The 23,107-nt window shown below is 51.3% G+C and overlaps 1 protein-coding gene across 1 annotated transcript; it reads left to right on the forward strand.

Annotated features, from left to right (window-relative positions):
• The first annotated feature begins 983 nt into the window (after positions 1–983).
• Positions 984–23,107, forward strand: Spock2 (SPARC (osteonectin), cwcv and kazal like domains proteoglycan 2). The gene is made up of 11 exons (XM_051186790.1): positions 984–1,506; positions 14,670–14,678; positions 14,942–14,987; positions 15,216–15,330; positions 16,462–16,576; positions 18,029–18,143; positions 18,494–18,610; positions 19,148–19,366; positions 21,090–21,152; positions 22,544–22,681; positions 22,794–23,107. The coding sequence occupies exons 1-11, from the start codon at positions 1,318–1,320 to the stop codon at positions 22,937–22,939; spliced, it is 1,272 nt and encodes a 423-aa protein (XP_051042747.1). The 5' UTR covers positions 984–1,317; the 3' UTR covers positions 22,940–23,107.

Consider the following 23,107-nt stretch of genomic DNA (forward strand, 5'->3'; position numbering starts at 1 on the left):
ATGCAATACTCAGGCTTGCCAGGCCCAGTATGACTATAAACCTCATAACCTGTGTTTTTTCCTACTGATTAAGATCACGTTCTTCCATTGTCTTTGATTTTTTTTTTATCCTAACCTCACAGTAGCCAAATCCTTTTTATAAAAACACATTCTAGGGCTTGGGGCCCAATAGTTCAATATGTTTTCTCATATCATACTCTTCAATTTATTTTGTAATGTAAATCCCATTTCTACTCTGATATGGGTCTGTGCCCAGCTGTCAGCCTTCCCACCTTTGTCTATAGGCAATGACGAGGGTCACAGTTTTAACAAAAACCTAAACAACCTCCGACAAAAACCAGCCTCCTCCCACTTTGTCACCTTCCCCGATGGCTTATCAAACTCAACATGAAGTCAAACCACAAGCAAATGGGCCTGTCTAGATTTGCAGAATCAAGGCAAATGAGATGACTAGACGACCGTCCTTTCGTGTTGCCCTCGGAAAAGCTAACAAAACGGTGCCAGCTGCTTGGGGAGGAGGACATCTGCCCTTGTTTTACCAGCCATTCAGTGCTCGAGCCATGCGCTGAAAAGAGCTGTGGGTCTGAGGGGCAATAGTTCAGAGGCAGCCAGTTGTTAGACCGCCTTTGTCTTAAAGAAACCACCCATTACCGTAGCGCCTTAACTCGCAGGGAGCCAGATGTCAGAACTGTGGCACAGGCCACTCGGGGGTTGGGGAGGAGAGGAGGCAAGGGGAGAAGAAACTCTGTGGCCAGATTCCCTTTTAGACACCTGAGCCCGACTGGCTTGGTAACCCGAGAGTTTTCGTCCCCTTTGCGGCCCTGTGAAAGACCCCGGGGCTCTTCTATAATATCCACCCTTAGATATAGACAGCAGGGACATCTTAGGGTTCTGCTTCTTTGGTTTGCAACTCCCCGGGAGCTGGGCTGGGTTGCGCAGCCCTGCGCTGCAGCTTGGCTGCTCTGATCCAGCACTCTGCTTTGAAATCTACCCCCTCCTTTTTTTTTTTTTTTTTAAACCAGGTATGATGATGTCAAACGTGATGCTGATGCTACAGTTACAGACACAGCCCCCGCTGGCGCAGCCTCTCTGATTCTCTCTCCTCCGCGTCCAGCGCTGGGCTTTTTCAGACAAGTGCATCTGCTAACCAGGTCACATTTCAGCCACGACCCACCCTCCGTCAGTCACTGGAGTCAGAGCGCAGGAGGAGGGCTGAAGAGGACCGCAACGCCTCGCCAACGGCGCGTTGGAGGGAAGAACATCAAATCCTGCAGAAGTCGAGAACCCCCCCCCCCCAAGGTCCAAGCTCAGACCACGATGAACGCTCCGGGCTACGGGCGGCTGGCGCTGCCGCTGCTGTTCCTCGCAGTGGTCGCGCTGGCTGAAGGCGACACCAAGGGGCTCAAGGAGGGCGAGACCCCAGGCAATTTCATGGAGGACGAGCAATGGCTGTCGTCCATCTCTCAGTACAGCGGCAAGATTAAGCACTGGAACCGCTTCCGAGACGTGAGCGGCGGGGCGCGGAGGGCCGGGCGCGGGTTCCGGGAGGGAGGCGGGGAGCAGAGACCCCAAGCGCGCTGGGAGCCGCCACCGCGTGTCAGAGCCAGAGCCTCTCCGGCCTGCCGGGCTAACTGCGCCAAGAGTAAACAACACCGAGAGTCCTAAACCCGCGCCCTTCTAGTGTTCCTGTGGCCACCGGCAATGGGACCTTCAGTCCCGCAGCCTCCTCGAGAGTCCTAGGCTAGCGACAAGGTCTGCCCGGTGGCTTGTCGCAGAAAAGAGGTGCGGGATGTGGGGACCCCGGCCCGGATTACTGCTGGGCCCCGCCTGTCCCTTCCTTGCCATCAGCCACCCCCCCCACTCCAGTCCAGCCCCCCGCCGGGTGGATGCTGCAGGCTGCACACACGAGCCTTGGCAAAGGCAGCAGGTCTGGGTGGGGCCGGCAAGGAAGGTAGCCGCCGCATGGGTGTCCTCCGTCCCCACCTTAGGCTTCGCAAGAAGGGGATTGAAGGCCTAAGGACTGAGAGGTGGTCAGATTTTGAGTTTGGAGCAGAGTTCCCCTAACCCTTTTAAGAGATAGTGGAAGGCGTGTCCCTTAATGGGGGGAGGGAGGCACAGTGAAAATGCCCAAGGCCCTGGCCACCAGAGTCAAGCTAGGGTTCTGGCTCTTCTGGAGCATGTTTGGCGAGCGAGCAAGGTTAGAAACCCAGGTGACCCATCCTTAGTTCGGAGAGCGTGAGAAACAGAAGCAAGAACCTCAGGAGCTGGATTGGGGGGCCCTGGCGGACGCCTGCCACAACCAGACTTAACCTTGGGGGTGGGGGTGGGGAGGAGGCTGCGGACCGGCGGACGCCGCAGCTCTGTTTACCAGCACCTGTAGATCAGGGAGGGAATAAGAGGCGGGTTCCCTCCCACAGGGCGGCAGGCAGCGTCCGCACCTCGCAGATGGTGGCGTGGGCAGGGGTGAGGAAGGGAGGGTGTGGCTGCTTCTGGGCACCTCAGGAGGCGATGGGGGGCTAGGGGGAATGGGCCTGGATATGTAGATCGCCCTTCAATGTGGTGATGTGGCGGTAGCTGATTCCCTGACCTCTGAAAGCCACTTCTACTTTGGGCTCTTACTCCTCATTTCCCAGAATCTCTTATTCTACTCACCTAGTAGAAGACAAGTCACACCATGACTGTCCTCACTTCTTAAACATCCACAAGTTCTTTAGATGTCTTTTTTTTTCCTATTCAACAGTTTGATTCTGTTTCAGAATAAAGAGCTTGTTTTAATTCGGTAAGGTCCACTGCTGATAAGGCATGCTGCCGGTTATTACTGAGAAAACAGATGCTCGGTGACCCAGAAGGCGGGCGGGCGGGCGGGGGTGGGGTGGGGGACCCGGGAATGCTTTCTGTTAGAGCATGTATAACTGGCATTTGCAGTTTTTCTTTTTGGAATCGGCCTGGGTTATCTGTCTAGACATTATTTTTTAAACACACATAGGGCACCCAGCCACAGTATGAGAAGAAGCAGAGATTCGCATGTTTTTTGTTTTCAAAGTCAAACTGACATGATTTCATTTGTAGAGGGAAGGTGCAACCAACCACATCCAGGTCCCCAGGTATGCAGGTCCCAGGGACCACATTAGTGGGCCTTGATCTCCATCTTTGCCCCACCAGCCTAGACAGCCTACAACCCAGCAAGGCCTTCCCCAGGTACCTGCAGGACCAGCCCAGATTAGCACAGTCCCCTGCCACAGTCTGCAGTCCAGCAACGAAGGGGCAGTAGCAAGCTGGTCCTTCCGGAAGGAATCCATGTGTCACTGGTCCAGGCCTCCCTCTGACTCTCTGGCTGCTTGATCTGCCTGGGACTAGTGAAGGTCAGAGGGAGAAAGAAACACTTAATCATAATAGTGAGGGTTTAAAAATAAAAAGTTTCCTTTCCCTTCTCTCCATCCACCTGCTTCCAGCAGCCAACACAGTGGGTACCAATAAATGCTTGACTGGCTTGACCTCCAGCTCAGGGCTGCCCACCTGTCTCCCTGTATTGATGTCATCATTACTCCCATCAGAAGAAAGGTACTAGCATTAAAATTACAGGGCCAGTGCCTGCAGGATTCATAGAGCCTGCATTGGTGGTGGAGAGGGGGGTATTTGTGCCTTGAAAACACACAGATTTTAAGGCCCCATTTTGGGGAGCCCTGGCTGCAGGAGGATGGGGTCAGAGAGGGAAGTAGGACAAAGAGGATGAGGCAGGAGGGCGTGGCCTTGTGGGAATCTGTTGGCAGCTTCTACTGAAAGGCAAAAAGGCTGCTAGCTCCGAGCCATTGCCTTGCATAACTGTAGCCATGCCACAGTGTGAATGGCGCCTCCTGGAGTTGTGTGGTGCACAGGCTGTACTTGGAGGGACTCTGCCAGTGTTGCACACACTTCTCATCTTGCCCTAAGAGCTGGGGGCCCCCAATCAGACTCTGTGACCCGGGTCTTTACATCCATCTCCATCCAGTCAGCTCTTCTGAAAAATAGGAAAACATCAGCTCTTCGTAAGAGAAAAAGGAATTTTGAGGGAGTCCCTGAGGGACTGCCAGGTTGCGCTTGACCCTGCTTCATAAGTCATCACAGATGCCACGAGGCCACTGGTGAGTGAGAGGCAAGCAAGAGGTGTGCTGTTCTTGGAACAGGATCCAGCACATCAGTAACATGGATGAGGGGCTGTCTCACTGAACAGCTGACCGATGAATGGGGAAAATGGGGCTCGTGTCAGAGGGACCAGAGGAGAGAGAGGCTTGGGTGTATGGAGCTGGCTGGGTAAGGAGGGCCTTCAGATTATCGTTCTCTGTGTGAGCACTCCCCTCTAGTGGGCATAGAGCCTTCACATCTCAGGCCTGTTGGTCTCTTCTCCTAGAAAGGAGTAGATTCATGATGAAGTAGCTAGGGAGCTAGTGGGCTAAGCCTGGCTCCACGGCTCCAAAGTTCTTTGCCCAGGACAGTCTTATGCGTTTTATGAGTCCCACTCTTCAGTGCTCCCATATCCAAATTCACTCACTGCAGAGCTGGGTCAGATTTGTCTATAGGTCTTGGAACACGGTGTGCAGGGCCTCATGGATATGGGCACTTGAGAAGAGAGAGCCATTACACTGCATCTCCAGGGCTGGCTCCAAAGAGCTTGGCCGGGAAGAACCAGCTGTTCTCTTTCCTCTTGGCTCTTCTCTGCTTTGCACTCCACTTCCATTAAATTTTAATTGTATTTGTGAGTGTTGAACATAGCGCGTGGCAGCCAAAGGCACACTGTTAATCCATGTTGAGTCGGGGATGGCAGTGAGTCTTCCCAATATGCATTGTCTCATGTGTCCCTCCACAACCCGTGAGACAGTTGTCCCTTGGCCATCTACCCTTGTATGGTCAAAGAAACTGAGGCACGGGGACATCGAGTGACCTATTTGGGGATCCACAGCTAGGCAATGGCAGGGCTGGGATTTTGTTGTTTTTCCCTCTGAGACAGGCTCAGTATTCCAGTGAGGGATTATAAGCTTGCACTGTTGTGCCCACTTTTTTCAGTGCTGGGAATTAAACTCAGGGCTTTGTGCACACCAGGCAAGCACCGTACCAACTGAGCTGTGCCCCCAGCTCCAGAACTTGGATCCAGGACCTATTGAATGGGGTTGGGTGGGGGGAGTCAACTACAGTGAGCCAAGTGTTCCCTGGCTAGTGTCTTATCAGCTTCCAAGGCCACCCAGCAAGGAGCAGCATCTCATTGGAAAGTGACAATGGCCCTGGCCTGGAGGGACAGGGAGTGCAGAGTTCTAGGATAGCTTGGCCTGAGTTCAGTTTCTTCTCACTTGGCTTCAGATTGGGAGGCTGGCATGAATGTACACTGAGGAAGCTTCTTGTCCCAGGAAGAAGGGCTTCCCTGCAGGTCACCCCTGCCATACAGAAAGCATCAGGTGAAATATTGTCTTTGGAGCTGGCCCACAACCTGCCTCATTCCTTATGTTAGGGACAGTACAGTTGCTTGATTAGTTCCTTCGTCTGCTAAGGATCTGGGTATCTGCATCCAGGACATCATGGGTCATCCCAGAGGCTGCAGATCAGGGGGTTGGGATTTTTGATCTATTGGCTGTAAGCCAGTCTCATATATTTGTGCACACAAATAGGCCAGTAACATGCAGAAGCTGCAAAAGAGTTCCCAGATGACTGTCCCCTCTCGCTCCCAACCTCTAAGCCAGTGTGAGTGTAGGGACAATCTGTGCTTATGTTGTGAGGAGGCGTGGGTTTGTGAGAACCCAAAAGTGGGTCAGAAGGAATTCTATAATTTGGGTTGGGAGCAGGCCAGGTCCGTCACTGGCTTCCTCCTCCACCCTGATTTCCGACTCTGGAGGGTTGGCATCTCCAGAACAGGACAGCATGGTGATGGATTTGAAAGGTCAGCAGGATGCTGAGTCTGGGAAGAGAGGGATAGAAGAGGCTTGCTGCTCAACGAGGCTATAGGATGCTCCTCTAGACTTCTAGCCATTCTCAGGGAGACAGACATCCCATGCCACTTGATTCTCCATGAGGTCAGAGCTGTCTGAAGGATGGGAGAGCTCTGTCCTGCCTCAGGTCCCAAGGACTCAGGCAGAGTGTTTTTTCTCTTCCTACTGGGAAGACAGATTAACTGTGTGACCCTGAGGCAGCTACTTTGTCTTTCTGAACCTTGATCTTCTCATTGGTTTAACACACAGACTAATGAAGATGATCCACTGAACTCTGAGCATTCCATGATACCAGAAAAGAGACACAGGAACATACCTGCCCCCTGCCCCGCCCTTGTCCCTGCCCCTGACTGGGTGGAAAAGTTTAGGGTTCAAGGACTGGCTTTTCTTTTCCTCCTGAGGAAGGGTCTGTGATTGAGCTTTCTGGCTTTCTGGCACCTCAGAACACCCTCTCTATTATTCTCTATGTAATCCTGGCTGTCTAGGAGCTCACTATGTAGACCAGGCTGGCCTTGAACTCACAGAGATCTTCTTGTCTCTGCCTCCCGAGTGCTAGGATTAAAGGTGCCCGGTTCCTCTGCTATTTTTATCTGCTACAAGTGTTATAGATAGACACACATCAGCAGCAAGGCTTTTACCTTTTATAGTCCAGAAGGTAGGGGGTCCAAGATCAAGGTGCCGTGCACACTGTCTGGCAAGGGCTTCTTTCTGGTGCTGGTGGCCTTCTGGCCACGTCCTCATGCAACTGAGCACCAGTCTTTCCCTTTTCTTAAAAAAAAATGTCTATGCTATCTTACCTGTATGGGTGTTTTACCTGTGTGCATGTCTGTGTACCATGTGTGTGCCTGGAACTGGAGTTCCAGCAGCCATGAGCCCTCATGTGGGTGTGGGAAATGGAACCCACGTCCCCTGGAAGAGCAGCCAGTGCTCTCTGTCTTGAACTTTTTGCTCATTTCTCCTGTGAACTCTGATCTCATGATTAAGTGCCCTGTCCTAATGACCTCATATAAACCTAGTTACTTTCTAAGGTTGTCACCACCCCACATTGGGGTTTTTGGTCTCTGTACATGAGATTGGAGATTGGAGTGGGGCAGACACACCAGACACATAGCCTGTCTCTTCCTGTCTCTCCCAGGAGCCATATGGGTCCATATGAGGACTGTGGATAGGGAATACCTAAGTGTAGGCCTAGGCCTGGATACAGAGTTCAGTTAGTTTGTTTTCTGAGTCAGAGTATCATATATTCTAGGTTAGATTCAAACTCACTATGCGGCAATCCTCCTTGAACCAAACCTCCTGCTTCAGTCTCCTGAGTGATGGGATTATGGGCACGTGCACTCAGGATGCAGAGTTTGGGAGTCACTATGCCCAACTGTGCTGAGAAGATGGGCCCAGCTTTGGTTCTAGGGTAAGCTAGTCTCTCACAGCCCCACCCCCAGCCCTTTCCTCACCGTTCATTGGCTGCAGGCTCATTTGGCATTTGTGTGCACTGCCTTAGGACAGCACTGTTGCTTGGATCTCAAGGACCAGCCTGCTGAAGCTATTACTGTGTTTGTCACTTTTCTCTGTAATTGTAAGCCCCTCAGAGTCCTGGACATACTGTTCAGAGTGTTGTAGGTGCTCCATAGAAATGCTCACACAGTGGAAAGTGTGATGGCCAGACAGGGTCCCCCACCTACTCACCGTCCTCGAAATCCCTATTACTCCTTGCCAGCTACAGCACCATGGGTTCAGGCCTGAAGGTGAGGTGAGGAAAGGGCTCTGAGCTGGGATGTTTATTTTTCAGAGTGATGAGGACATAAGGAAAGATGTTCCCCATTCTCTTTATCCTCCAGGCCCCTGGGCCTATGTATCTGTGCCTGGCTGAAGGCAGATGCCCACCTTTTGTGCCCCCTGGCTCCATGGCACTGGCCTGGGGACATGGTGGAGAGGCTGCAATTACTCAGTCTTTTTCCCCCTCCTATTCTCTCATTTCTTCATTTGAAAGACCTGGAAGAGTAGAACCCCAGGGCTTCACCAGCTCTTATCTATGAAGAAAGCGGCCCCAGAAGCCAGGTGCCCAGGACCCTCTCTGCTCTTGTGGTCTAGTGTTCTTCTACATATTTCCTCAGCTCATGGCTGGAGTTTTCCTTGGTGATCTTGCATTGCAACCTTGATTCATCCCTGGTGGTTCAGTAGGGAAACCAAGGCCCTGAGAAAGTTCAGAATAGAGTCCAGTCCAGTAGCCCCTCTCCTCTTCTCTACCCCTTCACACACAGCGGGGGTCACTGCTAAGTACAGGATCCAAGGACTGAGGAGGTAGCACAGATTATGCTAGAGTCACAGGAGGTCATGCTCTGGCCTTATCTGGCATTGGCAAGGGCGTTGGTGCAGGCATACCTGAGCCCAGGCCAGGCTCCAGGCATGCAGGGAGCAAGGAGAAGCACATTTTTACCTCTGAAGGGAATTCCTGAGAGGGGAAAAGAGGTGTGTGGGGGGGAGACGAGAGCTGCATCTCCCAGATTCTTGTCTCAGTCTGTTTGCCCTGGCCTCATACAATGAGCACAGCCCTGTGAGAGAAAGTAGGTGTTAATGATGCTCCCTTTCACTGAGGCAGAGGCTGTGCCAGGCGGTCTAACCTCTCCCCTCCTCAACTTTTTCTGTGGCTGTATCTTGGGAATGACAAGAGAAGGTACTCTGTAAGGCCCCCTTCAACTCTGGGCCTTTCCCAGGGGAGAGAGACATTCCTGCACCAGTTATGTGGGTTCTGGAATGAAGTGAAATGATTGTCAGATACCAGGCCTCTTGCAGCTTAGGTGAGACCTGACCCACTTAAAGTTTTAGAGATTCTTGATCTATTAAGAAAATGAAAACAACAAAAAAGCCATAACAGAATTACAGAAGCTGAGGTTTCTGAAGTTCTCATGATGGGTTTATGCCATTCTGTGAATGTGCTGTGACAGTTTCCTCATTGAGAGATGATGGCAGAAGTCTGTATTTGTGGCCCCTTGTAACCACCTCTGTCCCCAAGCCGCCAGGTGCACGCAGAGAACCTGGCTGAGGTCTCACTTGCAATCATGGCACCCCCCCCCCGCACCCCCCCCCCCCCGGCCGCCCTGTTCCTCCATCTTGGTTCTGAGCATTGCAGAGAGTAGTGAGGGGCCCTGGGTAGGTGACACTTGCTCGTCATCCAGTGGTAAGGCCAAGCAGGAAGCCAGCACTGTGACTCCGTGCTGCGCGTTTTTGTGGCAAGGGGTCAGTTCCCTCACCACACTGCTGAAGAAAAAGGGTGAGTGTCACCTATTAAGTCAGGGTCTTCTAGGGCAATTCCCCGCTGGGTTCCCTCCCTCTTCCACTGCCCCCAGCAAATGGAAGGGATTGGGTTAACTCAAGCTGTGAAGTGAGCTGGTGATTCGGGTGCTAATTAAAATGACAGGAAGTAAACAGCTTCCAAAATACCCAGCATGTGCCCCCTAAGCCCACTAGGCCTGCGCACTTCGTCGCTCCCCCAGCTTGGCGCAGTGGGCCTGTCTCCATGGCAACTGAGCTGAGCTGCAGAGATCAAAGCAGGAGGTGGGTTAGCTCCAAACCTGCAAAACCAGGGGTGGCTGAAGGGATTTCTGCAAAGAGCCTGGAGAAGGGAGCATAGCCCCCACTCCCCAGCCCGAAATCTGTCCCCTCCAATGCCAGCCTTCCCCGCCCCCCACAGCTTGGGGTCTTTTTGAAGCATGTTAACAAAGTAGGAGGAACTACCCATCGCCTGGAATACGACTTCCTGGTTCTACCCGATGTAGGTCTGTCTTTCTCAGTTAACATTTATGGTGTGCTGTTTAGGGACATGGGTTTTGGGACCAGTATTCTGTCATGCAATTGCTGTGAAATCCTTCATGAGTCACTTCAGTTTCATCACTTGAGAAATCGAGATAGCAGCAGTAAGTTTCTCTTAGGGTTTCTGCAAAGAGTAAACAAGGCAGGGAGTAGAAAGTACTTAGCGTAATGCTTCCCTAGTGGTACTTGGTGTAAAGACAGTTGGCTATTGTTACTAGAGTTATCACTTTGTACTGGGTGCTGGGCAGGGAACGATGAACTCTATACGGTATCTTCCCTTAAGGAACTGGCTGGGTAAATAAGACAGGGAAGCAGAAACAGTGACATTGCTGGGTGGGTGTCACCAGAACTACACTTGACTCTTCAAGGTAGGACAACCAGGCAAGGGCGGGGTTTGGGAAGATGATGCTGGGCTGGGTTGTGACAGACTCCAGCTGTTCTGGAGTCAGACATGAACATGTGTGCCAAATGCAGAAGGCAGCTGTGCAAAGCCATGGCCTGCTGAGAGATCCCTGGGTGGACGTTGGGCTAGGTGGTCAGACACAGATGACAAGATGAACCTTTTGAAGGTGTCAGGGGACCAGAGGAGGGTTTCTAAATGTAAAATTTATGGTGAGGTGATTTTTCCCTCTCATATCTGTTAGTTGCAGAAAAAAAAAAATGAAGATGGGGGAGAGCATGAAATGCTAAGTGTCTTCTGCAAGAGGAAACATCTTGCTAACACTGTGATTGGAATTTTTTCTCTTACCCTGTCTGTTTATCTGTCCATCCACCCTTCCAAATAAATGAGTGCAGTTAAAAAGGGGACATGGTCAGGAAAAAAGGGGTAACTGGCACTGGCCTGGGGAAGGTTACTGCAAAGCCAACAGGGGTTTCTGGAGGAATTCAAGCTCAGCTGTCTTGGAGGACCAGTGTGGACTGGAGAGAGTGGTAGGGGAGGCAGAGGAGGTGGCTTGGAAAGGGCCGTGTGACACTCTACTCAGAGGGAGATCAAATGGCTGCTCTTTCTCTCCCCCAGGCTCTGGTAGAGCTGAAGAAATCAGAGGGCATAAGCAGAGTGCCAGAAGACACACAGCTGGAGGGAGTATAGACTTGAACCCTAGCCTACTGGCTGCCCAGAGCTTGACAAGAACCAACTCATGTGACTGAGCAGTCCCTGATGGTATTTGGGAATGGGGAGACCTATTGTGAGCCCTGGCTCATGAAGTACAGAGTAGAGATCTGAGCTTTTGTGGATGAGTGGTGTTTTAAGGACATGGTTTGCAGCCTTTCCCCCTTGTATCCCTCTTTAAGGCAGGGAATGGTGATGCCAGGCCTTCCTCTTACTGTCTTCTGCCCAGTTGTTATGATTCCCTATACCCCTAAAAATGAATTTTCTCATGTTTAATGTTGCTGCTGCAAAGTGTTTGGAAAGGACTGGTTTCTTATTTTCATTTAAAGAGATAGGGTCTCCTATGTCTAGGGTAGCCTTGACCTCACCATGTAGCTGAAGATGACCTTGAACTCCTGATCCTCCTACCTCTACCACCTCTGGAAAGCTGGGATTGTAAGTGAGCTGCCACACAGTTTCTGAACTCCTGGGGGGTGGAACTTGGGGCCTCCTTCGTGCTGGATGAGCACCCTACCAACTGAACTATAACCCCAACCTGGGAACTTACTTTAAAATCACCATTCCTTATACATTCTAGAAGCTTTTCTCACTTGCCTGCTATGGGATCCTATTGAGTGCACTAGGCAGGGAAGACAGGCGTGTCCCTCTATCAGTACCCATTTATCTCCTCCTGTCTGCTCTGGCTCCTGCTCCAGAGCACTGGAGAAAGGCTCACAAAACCCTGTCAGGTGAGGATGGATTGTAGCAGAGCCATAGGGCATCTTCTTTCCCAAGAACCTCTAATAAGCCCACTTGTGTACCATAAATAGACACATTGCAGGAAGGGTGTGATTCCCAGTTAACCACAATCACCTTCACCTGCTTGTAGATGGTACTGGCTGCCCCCATCTGACTTCTACCCCAGAGCGACCTTTCCATGCTGCCTGCAAGATGCCTTTGTCAACTCTCCCTGTGACCCCTATGGAGAGTGGTTCTTCTCCCATCCCCACTGGACTCTGCTCTCCAGCAGTGACCCTTCTTCCTTCAACTCCCAGGAGCCCCTCACCTTTCATCTCTGTCCCCCATTCTGCATCTAAATCTGAGTTTCTTGTTGACAGAACAGCTTCACTATGGGGAGTGCTCCTCTCAGAGAGGCCAGGAGTGTGTATGAAGTACTAGCAAAGGAAAGCTGGGGCCCTGGGTGCTCCTATTCTCATCCCCCCTCCCAGGAGTTAGTGTCTGAGATGCAAGGGATTCCAGCCCTTCCCCAGCTGTGCATGGCAGTGGGTTATAGGGCTTAGATGGATTCTGGAATGTTGCTCCTGTCCAGAAGGGCCTCCTCTGTCCCTCTCTGTCATCCTCTGTCAGATGGAGGCTACCCCTCGTTGGGGTGGGGCATGGCATAGGTGGATCCTTTAATGCCCTCCCCACTATCAAGTCTCTAATCTGACATTCTTGGCCTTAAGCTTTAAAGAGCCACTTTGCACTGAGTCCCAGGGTTCTACCTACAGTCTAGCTATAGTGGGTTCCAGCTGAAGTATATTGAGTGGGCTCCAAGGCCCTTAGCAGGTACCCCTGAGTGAGAAGATCATAGATCACCTCAGGCCCTGCCCACTCCAGCATTGGATTGGGCGAGTGTTGAGAGCACAGATCTTGAAGGCCAAGCACAGCCAGATCACACTTGCTTCCCAAATCCCAACTAATCACAGCATCCTCTGTGCTTGAGACGGTCCCAGGATGCAGCTCAGACTATCTTTGAACTGGATGTCTTCCTGCCTTAGCTCCTGACTGCTGCAATTATTGACATGCAGCACCAATCCACCCTCCCCACTTAACAACCAGATCCCAGCAGGAGAACCCCCCACCCCCCACACACACACCAAAGAGGCTGGTGCCTACTTCTGCCCCAGTCTCCTGGCCTCAGCTACTTGGCCATTCTCAACCCATCTCTGATAAAGGAGGATTCCAGCAGAGGAACCCTGCCCCCAAGGTGCTGGAAAAGGACTAGAACTGAACTGTCATTCTTTGGCCCCAGCAAAGGACCAGGTTTGGGGGCGGGGTGACATTCATCCTGTGGCCTTCAGAGCAAGCCTGGAGTGTTGGGCCCTGCTGACCTTTCTCCTGTCTGACCCTGAGCCCAACAGCTGGGAGATACTTGGCTGATTGAGTATGTTGTGGGGTCCATGGTGAGGAGAACTAAGGGGTAGGGAGGGGAGAGGCCAGATGGGAGAGACACAGAGAGCAAGATGAGAGGCAGGCAGAGGCGTCCTAAGAGCCACACCCTCCCTACCAGGGAGCCTGTTCCTCTCAGGGCCACTCCCTCCTTTCCCATCCATCTCTTAATACCTTCCCTATCTATGGAAAGAGGCAGGAAGGCTGTGCTCAGTGTGAAAACCGGAGGCGCTACTTCATTTCTAGATGCAAACCATCTGGCACTGGTGGATGGCCTTAAGTGTCCCTGCGTTCATGTGCTCATGTGTATGCTCATGTACATACCCATACAAATGAGGAGGGGGTATGTGCACACATGGCTGCACACAACACACACACACATTACATGCCCTAAGGCACACATGTATGCACCTAGATAGGCCTGAATGGATGGATGGCCCATTTATTTTGACCATTGCCTGTTTGGCTCTTCCATGGGAGCCTTTATCCCCTCTGCCCTGTTGCCTGCCAATTTCCAGAGGAGGCTTCCAAAGCCCTCATGAGCATCTCTTCATTGTGTACCCCTGTCATTCCCACTGGGTTCCCCTGTGATGCCAGAATCACATGCCTTTTTCTCTTGGGCATAACAGCTAAACATCAGGCCCATGCCATGTCTACCCCTTACATCTCTGACAGAAGTATGGCAAAGAAAAGGATGGGTTGCAGGTGGTTGTGTGAGTTTTCTCATCAGTGTCCCATGTAGAGAAGGCTGCTGGCTGGCTCTCAGTACTAATATCCTCCAGGGTCCAGAAGCTGATCCTACCTGCCTGGCAGATTCTTCCAGACACCCTGAAAGCTGTTTGATGGCAAAGGGAGGAAGCTAAGGGAGATAGATGGGAAGCCTCCTACCTCTAGCCAGGCTGTGGTCCCCAGGCCATGGGACAGAATGGAGTGGGAAGATCTCCAAGGGCCTGGGTTTCAGAGACCCTGTGATGTAGTGGGAAGAGAGGGCTATGGCAGCTGAGATCTGGGTCAGTGAAGGTGTGATCTGAATCAGCTAATTGCCCATCTCTGAATATCCTTGTTTCTTCTACCCAGGAAGGGCTAGCTCACGGGACCTGGAAGGACCTTTCAAGGTTCCCTGGTCCATGATAATCAGGGAAGCCTCGCCACTGGTGCTGTTGCCCCCTTCCCACTGTTCACCATCTGGGCTCTGCCAGCTTTCCCACAGCTTGGACGAGAGGACTCTTCCTCACACCTCCCTCACAGGGTGGGCAGGTGACAGCAGGGTGCCTGCCAAAGAAGGGGCTGCAGGGAAAAGCTGGGTGCTGTTTCCCAGCTACCCAGGGCAGAGGCATGAGAAACCATTCCCAGACAGTACAGCTCCCTCGACATCTGCCTTGGTGGCAGGGCCAGCACTGGGCTGGGGTTTGTTATCCTTTCAAAACCATGGGCCTTACCTTGCAGCTTCCAGAGTGTAAGTTTTCTGTAATGAAGAAATAGGAATATTGGTTTCCAAATGGTGTTGCTGGGTTTAGAGACACAATCAAAAAGGCTAGGGATGCCTTGGGAGTCATGGTCCATGGGTGGGCCTCACAGTGAAGTCCTTCCTTTCTCTTTCTTTCCCCTGCTCATTTCCTGTGGATTCGATGGCATCCTGTCTCCAGGAAGTAGAAGTAAGTATAACCCAGGCCTCATCCCAACTGTTTCTCTTCCCCTGCAAGCACCAGTGTGGGGTGGAGAGAAGTGTGGGAGAGACTGGAAAGGGTTCTAGGGTATCAAGTGTGGGGAGGCTATGGGCAATGCCTGGGTGGGCAACTGTGGTTGTTGTGTGGAAATAGTAGCCCAGGCCTCTCCCATCCTGGTCCCTGCAATTGAGCCTTAGCCCTGACATGTGATTGGGCCCTTCCTTTCTCCCCATCCCTCTAACTCTTCCTAGGATGACTACATCAAGAGCTGGGAGGACAATCAGCAAGGAGATGAAGGTAGCATGTCCCTTCCAGGTGTGTGAGGGAGGAGTCCCACACCCATGGGAATAGAAGAGCTACGACTGCTCTGGGACTTTGGACAGCCAGTACCTTGGGTACAGGACTTGAAGTCCTGAACTCTGGTTATTGAGGGTGGCTGGAGAGAGGAACCTCTAGGGTCTGCAGTTGGACTGGGGACCCTGGGTGCTTCTAGGTGGTCAGTGTCCCAACCTTGTGTCCCCACAGCCCTGGACACCACCAAGGACCCCTGCCAGAAGGTAAAGTGCAGTCGCCACAAGGTGTGCATTGCCCAAGGCTACCAGCGGGCCATGTGCATCAGCCGCAAGAAACTGGAGCACAGGTGAGTGACAGGAGCCCCAGAGAGGTCTGCTTTGTTCAGAGTGGGACTCTATGACCCCTCCTTACATATTAGGCATCTGCTGTTGGAGAACACATCACTCACAGTTTAGTGATGCATAACAAGATCATGTGATTGGATTGTTTCTAAGGGTTAGGACATCCAGGATTGGTTCTGTTGGTTTGGTTGGTTCTGGCACAGGGTCTTCGATAAAAGACAATGACTTTCCCTCTGAGGTCACCAGCAACCAGGGGGGCATTGTGGGCAGGAAGACATGGTCTCTTCAAGAAAATGAAAGATTCCCACCTTGAGAGATCTTTTGGTTTTGTTTTGGTGTTAGGGGATTAAGGAGAGGATATTTGTGCAAGTTTGAATTTCAGAATTCCATGGAAATGTAGGGGAAGTCCTGGCTGTCGTTGGGAGGTGTGAGTTCCCAGTCACCGGAAAGCTCCATAGGGAGGTTTGGGTGCCCTCACCCTTATGGCAACTGGCTCTCCATAAATGGAGAGAAATTGGAGAGAAAGGAAGTGAGGGAGGGAGAAAGGGAGAGAGAGAGAGAGAGAGAGAGAGAGAGAGAGAGAGAGAGAGAGAGAGAGAGAGAGAGAGAGAGAGAGAGAGAACATACTCCACATCTCACCAAAACAGGACTAGCTGGGTGTCCTGTGTGTCTTAGACAAACAGGTTAGACCAGACAACCCGAAGTCCCCTGTTCTGACATGTGGGGGTTTCACAAAATATTGAAGACTCTAGTTTGTGAGGCCTATGGAGGAGGCATTGGGCATTTGGGGGTTGTTATGCCAACTCTCCCATTTTGTGAATGTTCATGAAAAACACAACAGTAACTTCCTGGTGGTGAAACAAAACAACTGTGTGTACACCAGATGTGGCCCATGGCCTCAGCTCTTTTTGATCCCTCTTGCAATCAGATCTCTCTTTGCTCCCTGAAAAAGGCCTAGTGAGGGCCCATGTCCTGCCCAGTTGGTCCATTCTTTGGAGCTGGGTCTGATAAGGGAGTGATGGGAGAGGATGGGCAGGGTGGGTGAGTGGTTTACTGCATGTTGTGGGTCTCACGGGCCTTCTGCCCTTCTGTTACCTTTATTTCCATCCCCACATCTTCCCCATCCCTTCTCACAGGATCAAACAGCCCTCTCAGAAACTCCATGGAAACAAAGACTCCACTTGCAAGCCCTGTCACATGGCCCAGCTCGCTTCAGTCTGTGGCTCTGATGGCCACACCTACAGCTCGGTGGTGAGTAGCCTTGGTCGTGTGTGAGGTGGGCGTGGGGTGTACCCAGAGCCACGGGAACAGAGGAACCACTTACTGATCTCCTGATGAGTTCCTAGGATTGATGCAGGGCTGGGTCAGTGTGTTCAGGGCAGCCCTTCAGCCCTGGCCATGGTGGAGGGCAGGGAAGAGACATGAAGGCATGTTTGGGCAGGTAATACATGTGGAATAAACCAGGGAAAAGTGTACAAAATACCAGAGCTCTGGTTGGAAGGAGGGAGCTCATTGGTCAGTTTTGCTGGGAAGAAGAAAGGACTTTCATACTGAGGTCTCCATGCTCACCAGCCAGCAGGGGGCGTTGTGGGTAGGGCACAGGCTCCATCAGAGGAAGAACCTTGGGAGTGTATAGATTCCTACCTTGAGGAATTTTGAGAAGCTATTTGTGAATGCACCTTTACAAACTGAAGAGTTCCAGAGAAGCATAGGTGCTGGTTAGTATTTTTCTAGAAGGAGTAGTTAGGGCTGCTTAGCTAGCGTTGAGTTGAGGAGAACCCCCCCACACACACTTTTTTCTTTTTCTATTTTTTTTTCTTTTGTGTGTGTGTGTGTGTGTGTGTGTGTGTGTGTGTACGTACACTCAGGTTGATGTTTGGACCCCTCCATTGTCTTTCCTTCTTAGATTAGGGTTTCCCAGTGATATTGCTAGTCTTGTTAGTAACAGGGGGATCCCCTGTTTCTGCCTTCTGAGGCTAGATTTACAGATGTGCTCCATGCCTACCTGTCATTCATGTGATTTCTGGGGGGTCTAAATTCAGGTCCCAATGTTTGTACGACAAGCACCTTAATCATGGACTGTCACCCCAGACCTGGAGAGAGCCTTTGGGCTGGCACAAGGTGCATATGTAAGAGGTCCTTTCTGAGCCGGGCATGGTGATACACATTTTTAATCTCAGCACTTGGGAGGCAGAGGCAAGTGGATCTTTGTGAGTTCAAGGCCAGCCTTGTCTGCAAAAGCAAGTATCAAGACAGGCTCCAAAGCTAAAGAGGTCCTTGCTGAGGGGATGTGGTCACAGGGTGGGGAGGGGAAGGAAGAGAGGAGAGAAAGAACAATAGGTATGAGGATGCATATAGGAGCCATGGAGCTTACAAAGAAGCTAGAAGAAGTGAGGAGAGAGGAGTTGGGAGGAAGAGGGGAAGGAGAAAAAAGAAGGGTGCAGACGGGGAGGAGAAAGAAGGTATACTCCATGTGAGAGGACAAGGTATCTTGTGGGTAGGAAGCTGCCAAGAAAGGTCCAAGAGGTCTGGCTTCCACCTCAAACTCATGGCACAGCCCTGGGCCTCCCTTGGCCTCGCTGTCTTCTAGCAAGCACAAAAACCCCGTGGTCCTTCTTTCTGGGGAGATTGAAACCCTCAGGGCCCCTGGCTGCAGGACCTGTAGTTGAGCCCTCATCACCTAGCCTGAGCTCTCTCGTGCAGTGTAAACTGGAACAGCAGGCATGCCTGAGCAGCAAGCAGCTGGCGGTGAGATGTGAGGGCCCCTGTCCCTGTCCCACGGAGCAGGCAACTACATCCGCCACCGATGGCAAGTCAGGTAATCACCCTTCAGGACCGTAGGATAGTTTGAAGAATGGGAAGGAACAATTGGTCATAACAGGGAAAGGTGTTGGAACCTGTGGAGTTTGGGGTCCTGGTGACAAAGAGCAGGACACTGGGGCTTCATTCCTTTTCTTTTCTCAAGGTGTTGGGGAAGATGGTAGTCCTTTCACAAGGAGCCTTGCTAGACTGAATGGGAGAGAGGGGCAGAGCAAATGGCAGGGGTAGGGAGATGGGAAGAGAGGAAGCCCCTCCTCCCTTCTCCTGTTCCCCTGACCATTGCCCAGCATCCAGGGCTTCTGCTTCACCCCATCCCTCCTGGAACCTCTGCTCTGTTCTGCACCGCAGAGACCTGCACAGGACAGGACCTGGCTGACCTGGGGGATAGACTCCGAGACTGGTTCCAGCTCCTTCGTGAGAACTCCAAGCAGAATGGCTCAGCCAGCAGTGCAACCAACCCCGCAGGTGGCATGGGGAACCAATGCTTTGCCTGGGGCAGGGTGGGGTCAGGAAGACAGAAAGGGGCCTGGCAAACAGGTGTGCACAGATGTGCCCCTTCTTGTCAGATCTTGAGCCTTTGATGTGAACCCCCAAAGAGCTTCATTTGGAAGAAGGGAGGTTGGCTTCAACTGTAATACGTGGGTACAGGAACTTTTTTAAATAACAGAAATAACAGGTTATTCAATTTTATGTGCATTGGTGTGAAGAACTGGAGTAACAGACAGGTATGAGCTGCTGTGTGGGTGCTGGGAATTGTACCTGGGTCCTCTGGAAGAGTAGGCAGTGCTCTTAACCACTGAGCCCGTCTCTCCAGCTCCTGAAGAAACATATTCTGAAGGGTTTATAAAATGGGCTTAAGTGAGTCAGGTATAGTTCTGTGTAGGGGTAGAGGCAAAGGCCTTCGGCTATTCATTTTCTGAATCCCAAGGTTAGGTTCCAGGTTAATCTGAGAAAGATATAGCAAGATGGATGGACAGACAGCAACCCCAATCTCCTCCCTAGGGCTGGACAAGAACCTGGGGGCCAGTTGCAAGGACTCCATTGGTTGGATGTTCTCCAAGCTGGACACCAGTGGAGATCTCTTCTTGGACCAGACAGAACTGGCTGCCATCAACCTGGACAAATATGAGGTCTGCATCCGCCCCTTCTTCAACTCCTGCGATACCTACAAAGATGGCCGGGTTTCTACTGCTGAGTGGTGCCTCTGCTTCTGGAGGGAGAGTAAGTATGGCCCTGTGGTTCTTTGGCACTGACTTCCTTTCTGGGGTCTCTCAGCCCCAGTCTCTCTTTGGTAGTCATAACAGTTGCCTTTTGGTCACATGCTTAGGTCCAGAACCTTCCCAGCCCACCTCCTTGCTGTATCTACCTGGGCTTCACTCATCAATTAGAACCCAGGGCAGCTGACACTTAGCTCTCTCCCTGGGCAGGATTCTAGGTGGACTGGATTTTGTGGGGGCCTGAAGCTCATGCACTTTTGAAAAAAGATAATAAATGTGGGGCTAAGGGCTGGTTTGGTGGGTTAAAGTGTTTGTGCTGATGACCTGAGCTCCAGCCCCAGAACATACATAAATGTGGAAGGAGAGAGCTGTCTTGAGAAATTGACCTCTAACATCCACATGCATGCATGCTCATGCCTGCCCTCTGAAACACAGGAGCACACATATACACATACATCATACACACATGGTAAACACATAATTATAAATGTGGAGATTTGGGGCCCCTTGGAGAATCTGAGCAGGGGTGGTGTGAATGAAGCTATCAGAGTTGAAGACACATTAGCTTTTCAGTGATTTCCCTTCTGATGGACATACCTGCTTTGCCCCAAACTTATGTAAGTTATTGTTCATGTAAAGACACGTGTGAAGACATTCTTTTTCTTCTTCTTCTTCTTCTTCTTGAGATAGGATTTCACATACCCTGCGCTGTTCTGGAACTCACCATGTATCTGAAACCAACCTTTCCTGTAGTTCCCAGTGTTGGGATTTCAGGCATATGCCACCACACCCAGCTTTGGCTTTTATTTGTGTTTCTTTCCTCTTTTCAAGACAGGGTATCATATAGACTAAACTGGCTTACAAATCACCCTGTATTCCAGGCTGGCCTTGAGCTTGTGATTCTCTTGTTTGTCTTAGCCTCCTCAGTGCTGGGAGTATACAACATATTATCACACCTGCTGCATGACATTTGTTAGCTGCAGATGCTCAGAGCCAGAACACCATGACCACAGCAACTCTTATAAAGGAAAACATTTAATTGGTGCTGGCCTGCAGTTTCAGAGGTTTATTCCATTATTATCATGTTGAGAAGCTTGGTGGCATTCAGACAGAGAAGGGATTGATAATTCTACATCTTGATTCACAGGCAACAGAAGGAGACTGCATGCCACCCTGAACATAGCTTGAGCACCCCCTAATAGTGCCACTTCCTAAAGACCAAGCATTGAAACACACGAATCTCTGGAGCCATACCTATTCAAACCACCAGTGTTTTGGGTTTGGGTATTGTTTTTGTTTTTTTGAGATAAGATCTCACTATCTGACTCTGGCTGTCCTGAAACTGTCTATGTAGACCAGACTGGCCTGAAACTCACTGAGATCCACCTGTCTCTGCCTCTGCCTACAGAGTGATGTGATTAAAGGGGTACATCATTATACCCAGCTTTCTTTTGAATTCTTTATACTCACCCTATGAGTGCCAACACCCCTAGATCTTAGGATCCTTAGCTGTAGTGCTGTCCTTAATTAGACCTTGGGAGTTTTCACTCATCAGAGCCCTATACATGCTTGAGGCTCTTAGTGGGATCTGTGCATACCACCACCATCCTGGTGTGGTCTGATGTGAGAGTTCAGATGTTTAATTAGGCAGAGCTCCCACAAAGGCTTCTAAGTTTAGGGGTGTTTTCAACAGCATTGGTCAACCCTAAGACTGCTTCTGTCTACAGAGCCCCCCTGCCTGGCAGAGCTGGAGCGCACACAGATCCAGGAGGCAGCCAAGAAGAAGCCAGGTGAGAAGGAGTGCAGAGGAGGAGGGAGGCTGCCCTGAGTTCCCTTGAGAACCAGAGAGGCCAGCTGCCCTTCTTCATGGCATATGATGAACCTATGGGAAGGACCTGGCCTAGGACCACACAGGAAAATGCTCTTCTTGGTTTCATGGGTTTGATAGGCAAGAGTCTCCTCGGCTGCCCCTCAGGGAGTGTGTTTAAGCACTTCATGGCTATCCAGCCCATTTCTGGAGAATCCTCCTCCACTCGGATTCAATAACAGATGTGTGTCTAAGGCTGGAGTGGGGCCCCTCCATGGGAGGTGCTCACTCACGCTCTAAAGGAAAGCCCTGCAAAGACAGGAGAGTGAGCCCAGCCTAGCTGAGAACTGATGGCCAAGGCAGACAAGGTTCTTGGCCAAGGAAGGCCTTTGGACAGACTAGCCATGGGAACACTTGACATCAAGAGAATTCCCACCTCAGACTGCTGTGTAGTGACCGTGGAACAATGCAGATGGGTATAAGCCTCCTGAAAGAGGTCAGCAGAGATCTTTCTGGGAGACTAGTCTAAGAATGTCAAGAACCGGGTTGTCCCAAGGGAGGATAATAAGCCAGACACATACACTGTCAGAACCAGGAAAAATCTTGAGGTCTCAAAAAAAAAAAAAAAAAAAAAAAAAAAGAAAAAGAAAGAAAGAAAGGAAGACAGAGAGAAAGGGGGGGGGGGAGAGGGAGGGAGGGAGAAACCCAGCAGAAAAGGAGGTAATGTTGAGGGTACAGTGATCCTGAGGTGCGGGCCACACAACACAAGTCTTGTAACTCCCTGAGAGTCACTTGACTGGGCTTATGAGACAGATACACTAATGAGACTCCAGCCCCCAATTCCCCACAGGGCTGTGCTGATTGGGCTCACGGGCCTCCAGCCCTTGGAGAGGAACCTACTCTGCCATCCGTTTCAGGCCCCTGTGTCGTAGGCTTCCCACTCTAGGGTACCCAAAGTCACCCTGGCTGTCTCTATGGCTCTTATCCCCCCCAAGTAAACAAATCACAAGATGTCTAGTGGATAGTTTGGGGACCTGAGAGAAACAAGTGGTTCTGAAGAAGGAAGAGAATCCCTACCCTTCTAGCTGGGGATAATCCAAGAATGGGATTGAGATTCCTAACAAGGTGAGGATAGAATGTCCTACAAGATGAAGGTCGTGGAACCCAAGAAACATCAGTGGTCAATGGCACCCTCAAAGTAGCCTGAGAATGTGATTTAGGGACGATGAGAAAGAAGATCTGTGCTTCCAGTTAGTAGTGCTGGAAGAAACAATCCTTGAGTGTCTGGTTTCTTGGGGTGGGAGTGGGTGGGTGTTGGTACCAGGCTGGCCAGGTCCTGAGGCTGACTGGGCCCCTGCTCACACACACCCTCAGGTGTCTTCATCCCAAGCTGTGATGAGGATGGCTATTACCGGAAGATGCAGTGTGACCAAAGCAGTGGTGACTGTTGGTGTGTGGACCAGCTGGGCCTGGAGCTGACGGGCACACGCATGCATGGGAACCCTGACTGTGGTAAGAGCTGGTGCCTGAGAACCTGCTCCTGAGTTCATATGTGTGGGGCAGGACCCCTGGCTCAGAGTAGATGCAGTAGATTCCTTACCAGCCTTCTACTTTTTCCCAACAGATGACATCGTAGGTTTCTCAGGGGACTTTGGAAGTGGTGTCGGCTGGGAGGATGAGGAGGAAAAGGAGACAGAAGAAACAGGAGAGGAGGCTGAGGAGGAGGAGGGTGAGGCTGGTGAGGCAGATGATGGCGGCTACATTTGGTAGATGGCCTTCAAGGGCCTCGGCAGGCCAGGGTGCCGATGGCCAGAGAGACAGGCCAGAAGAAACCTGGACGACAGCAGACAACTTAGCAAATGGATCCGGAAGTCAGTGTGAAGGACCCTGGCTCCAGAGGGGAGACTGGAGTGGAGAGTGCGGTATGTGTGACGTGTG

The sequence above is a fragment of the Phodopus roborovskii genome, unplaced genomic scaffold (assembly GCF_943737965.1).
Source record: "Phodopus roborovskii unplaced genomic scaffold, PHOROB, whole genome shotgun sequence".
NCBI lineage: Eukaryota > Metazoa > Chordata > Mammalia > Rodentia > Cricetidae > Phodopus > Phodopus roborovskii.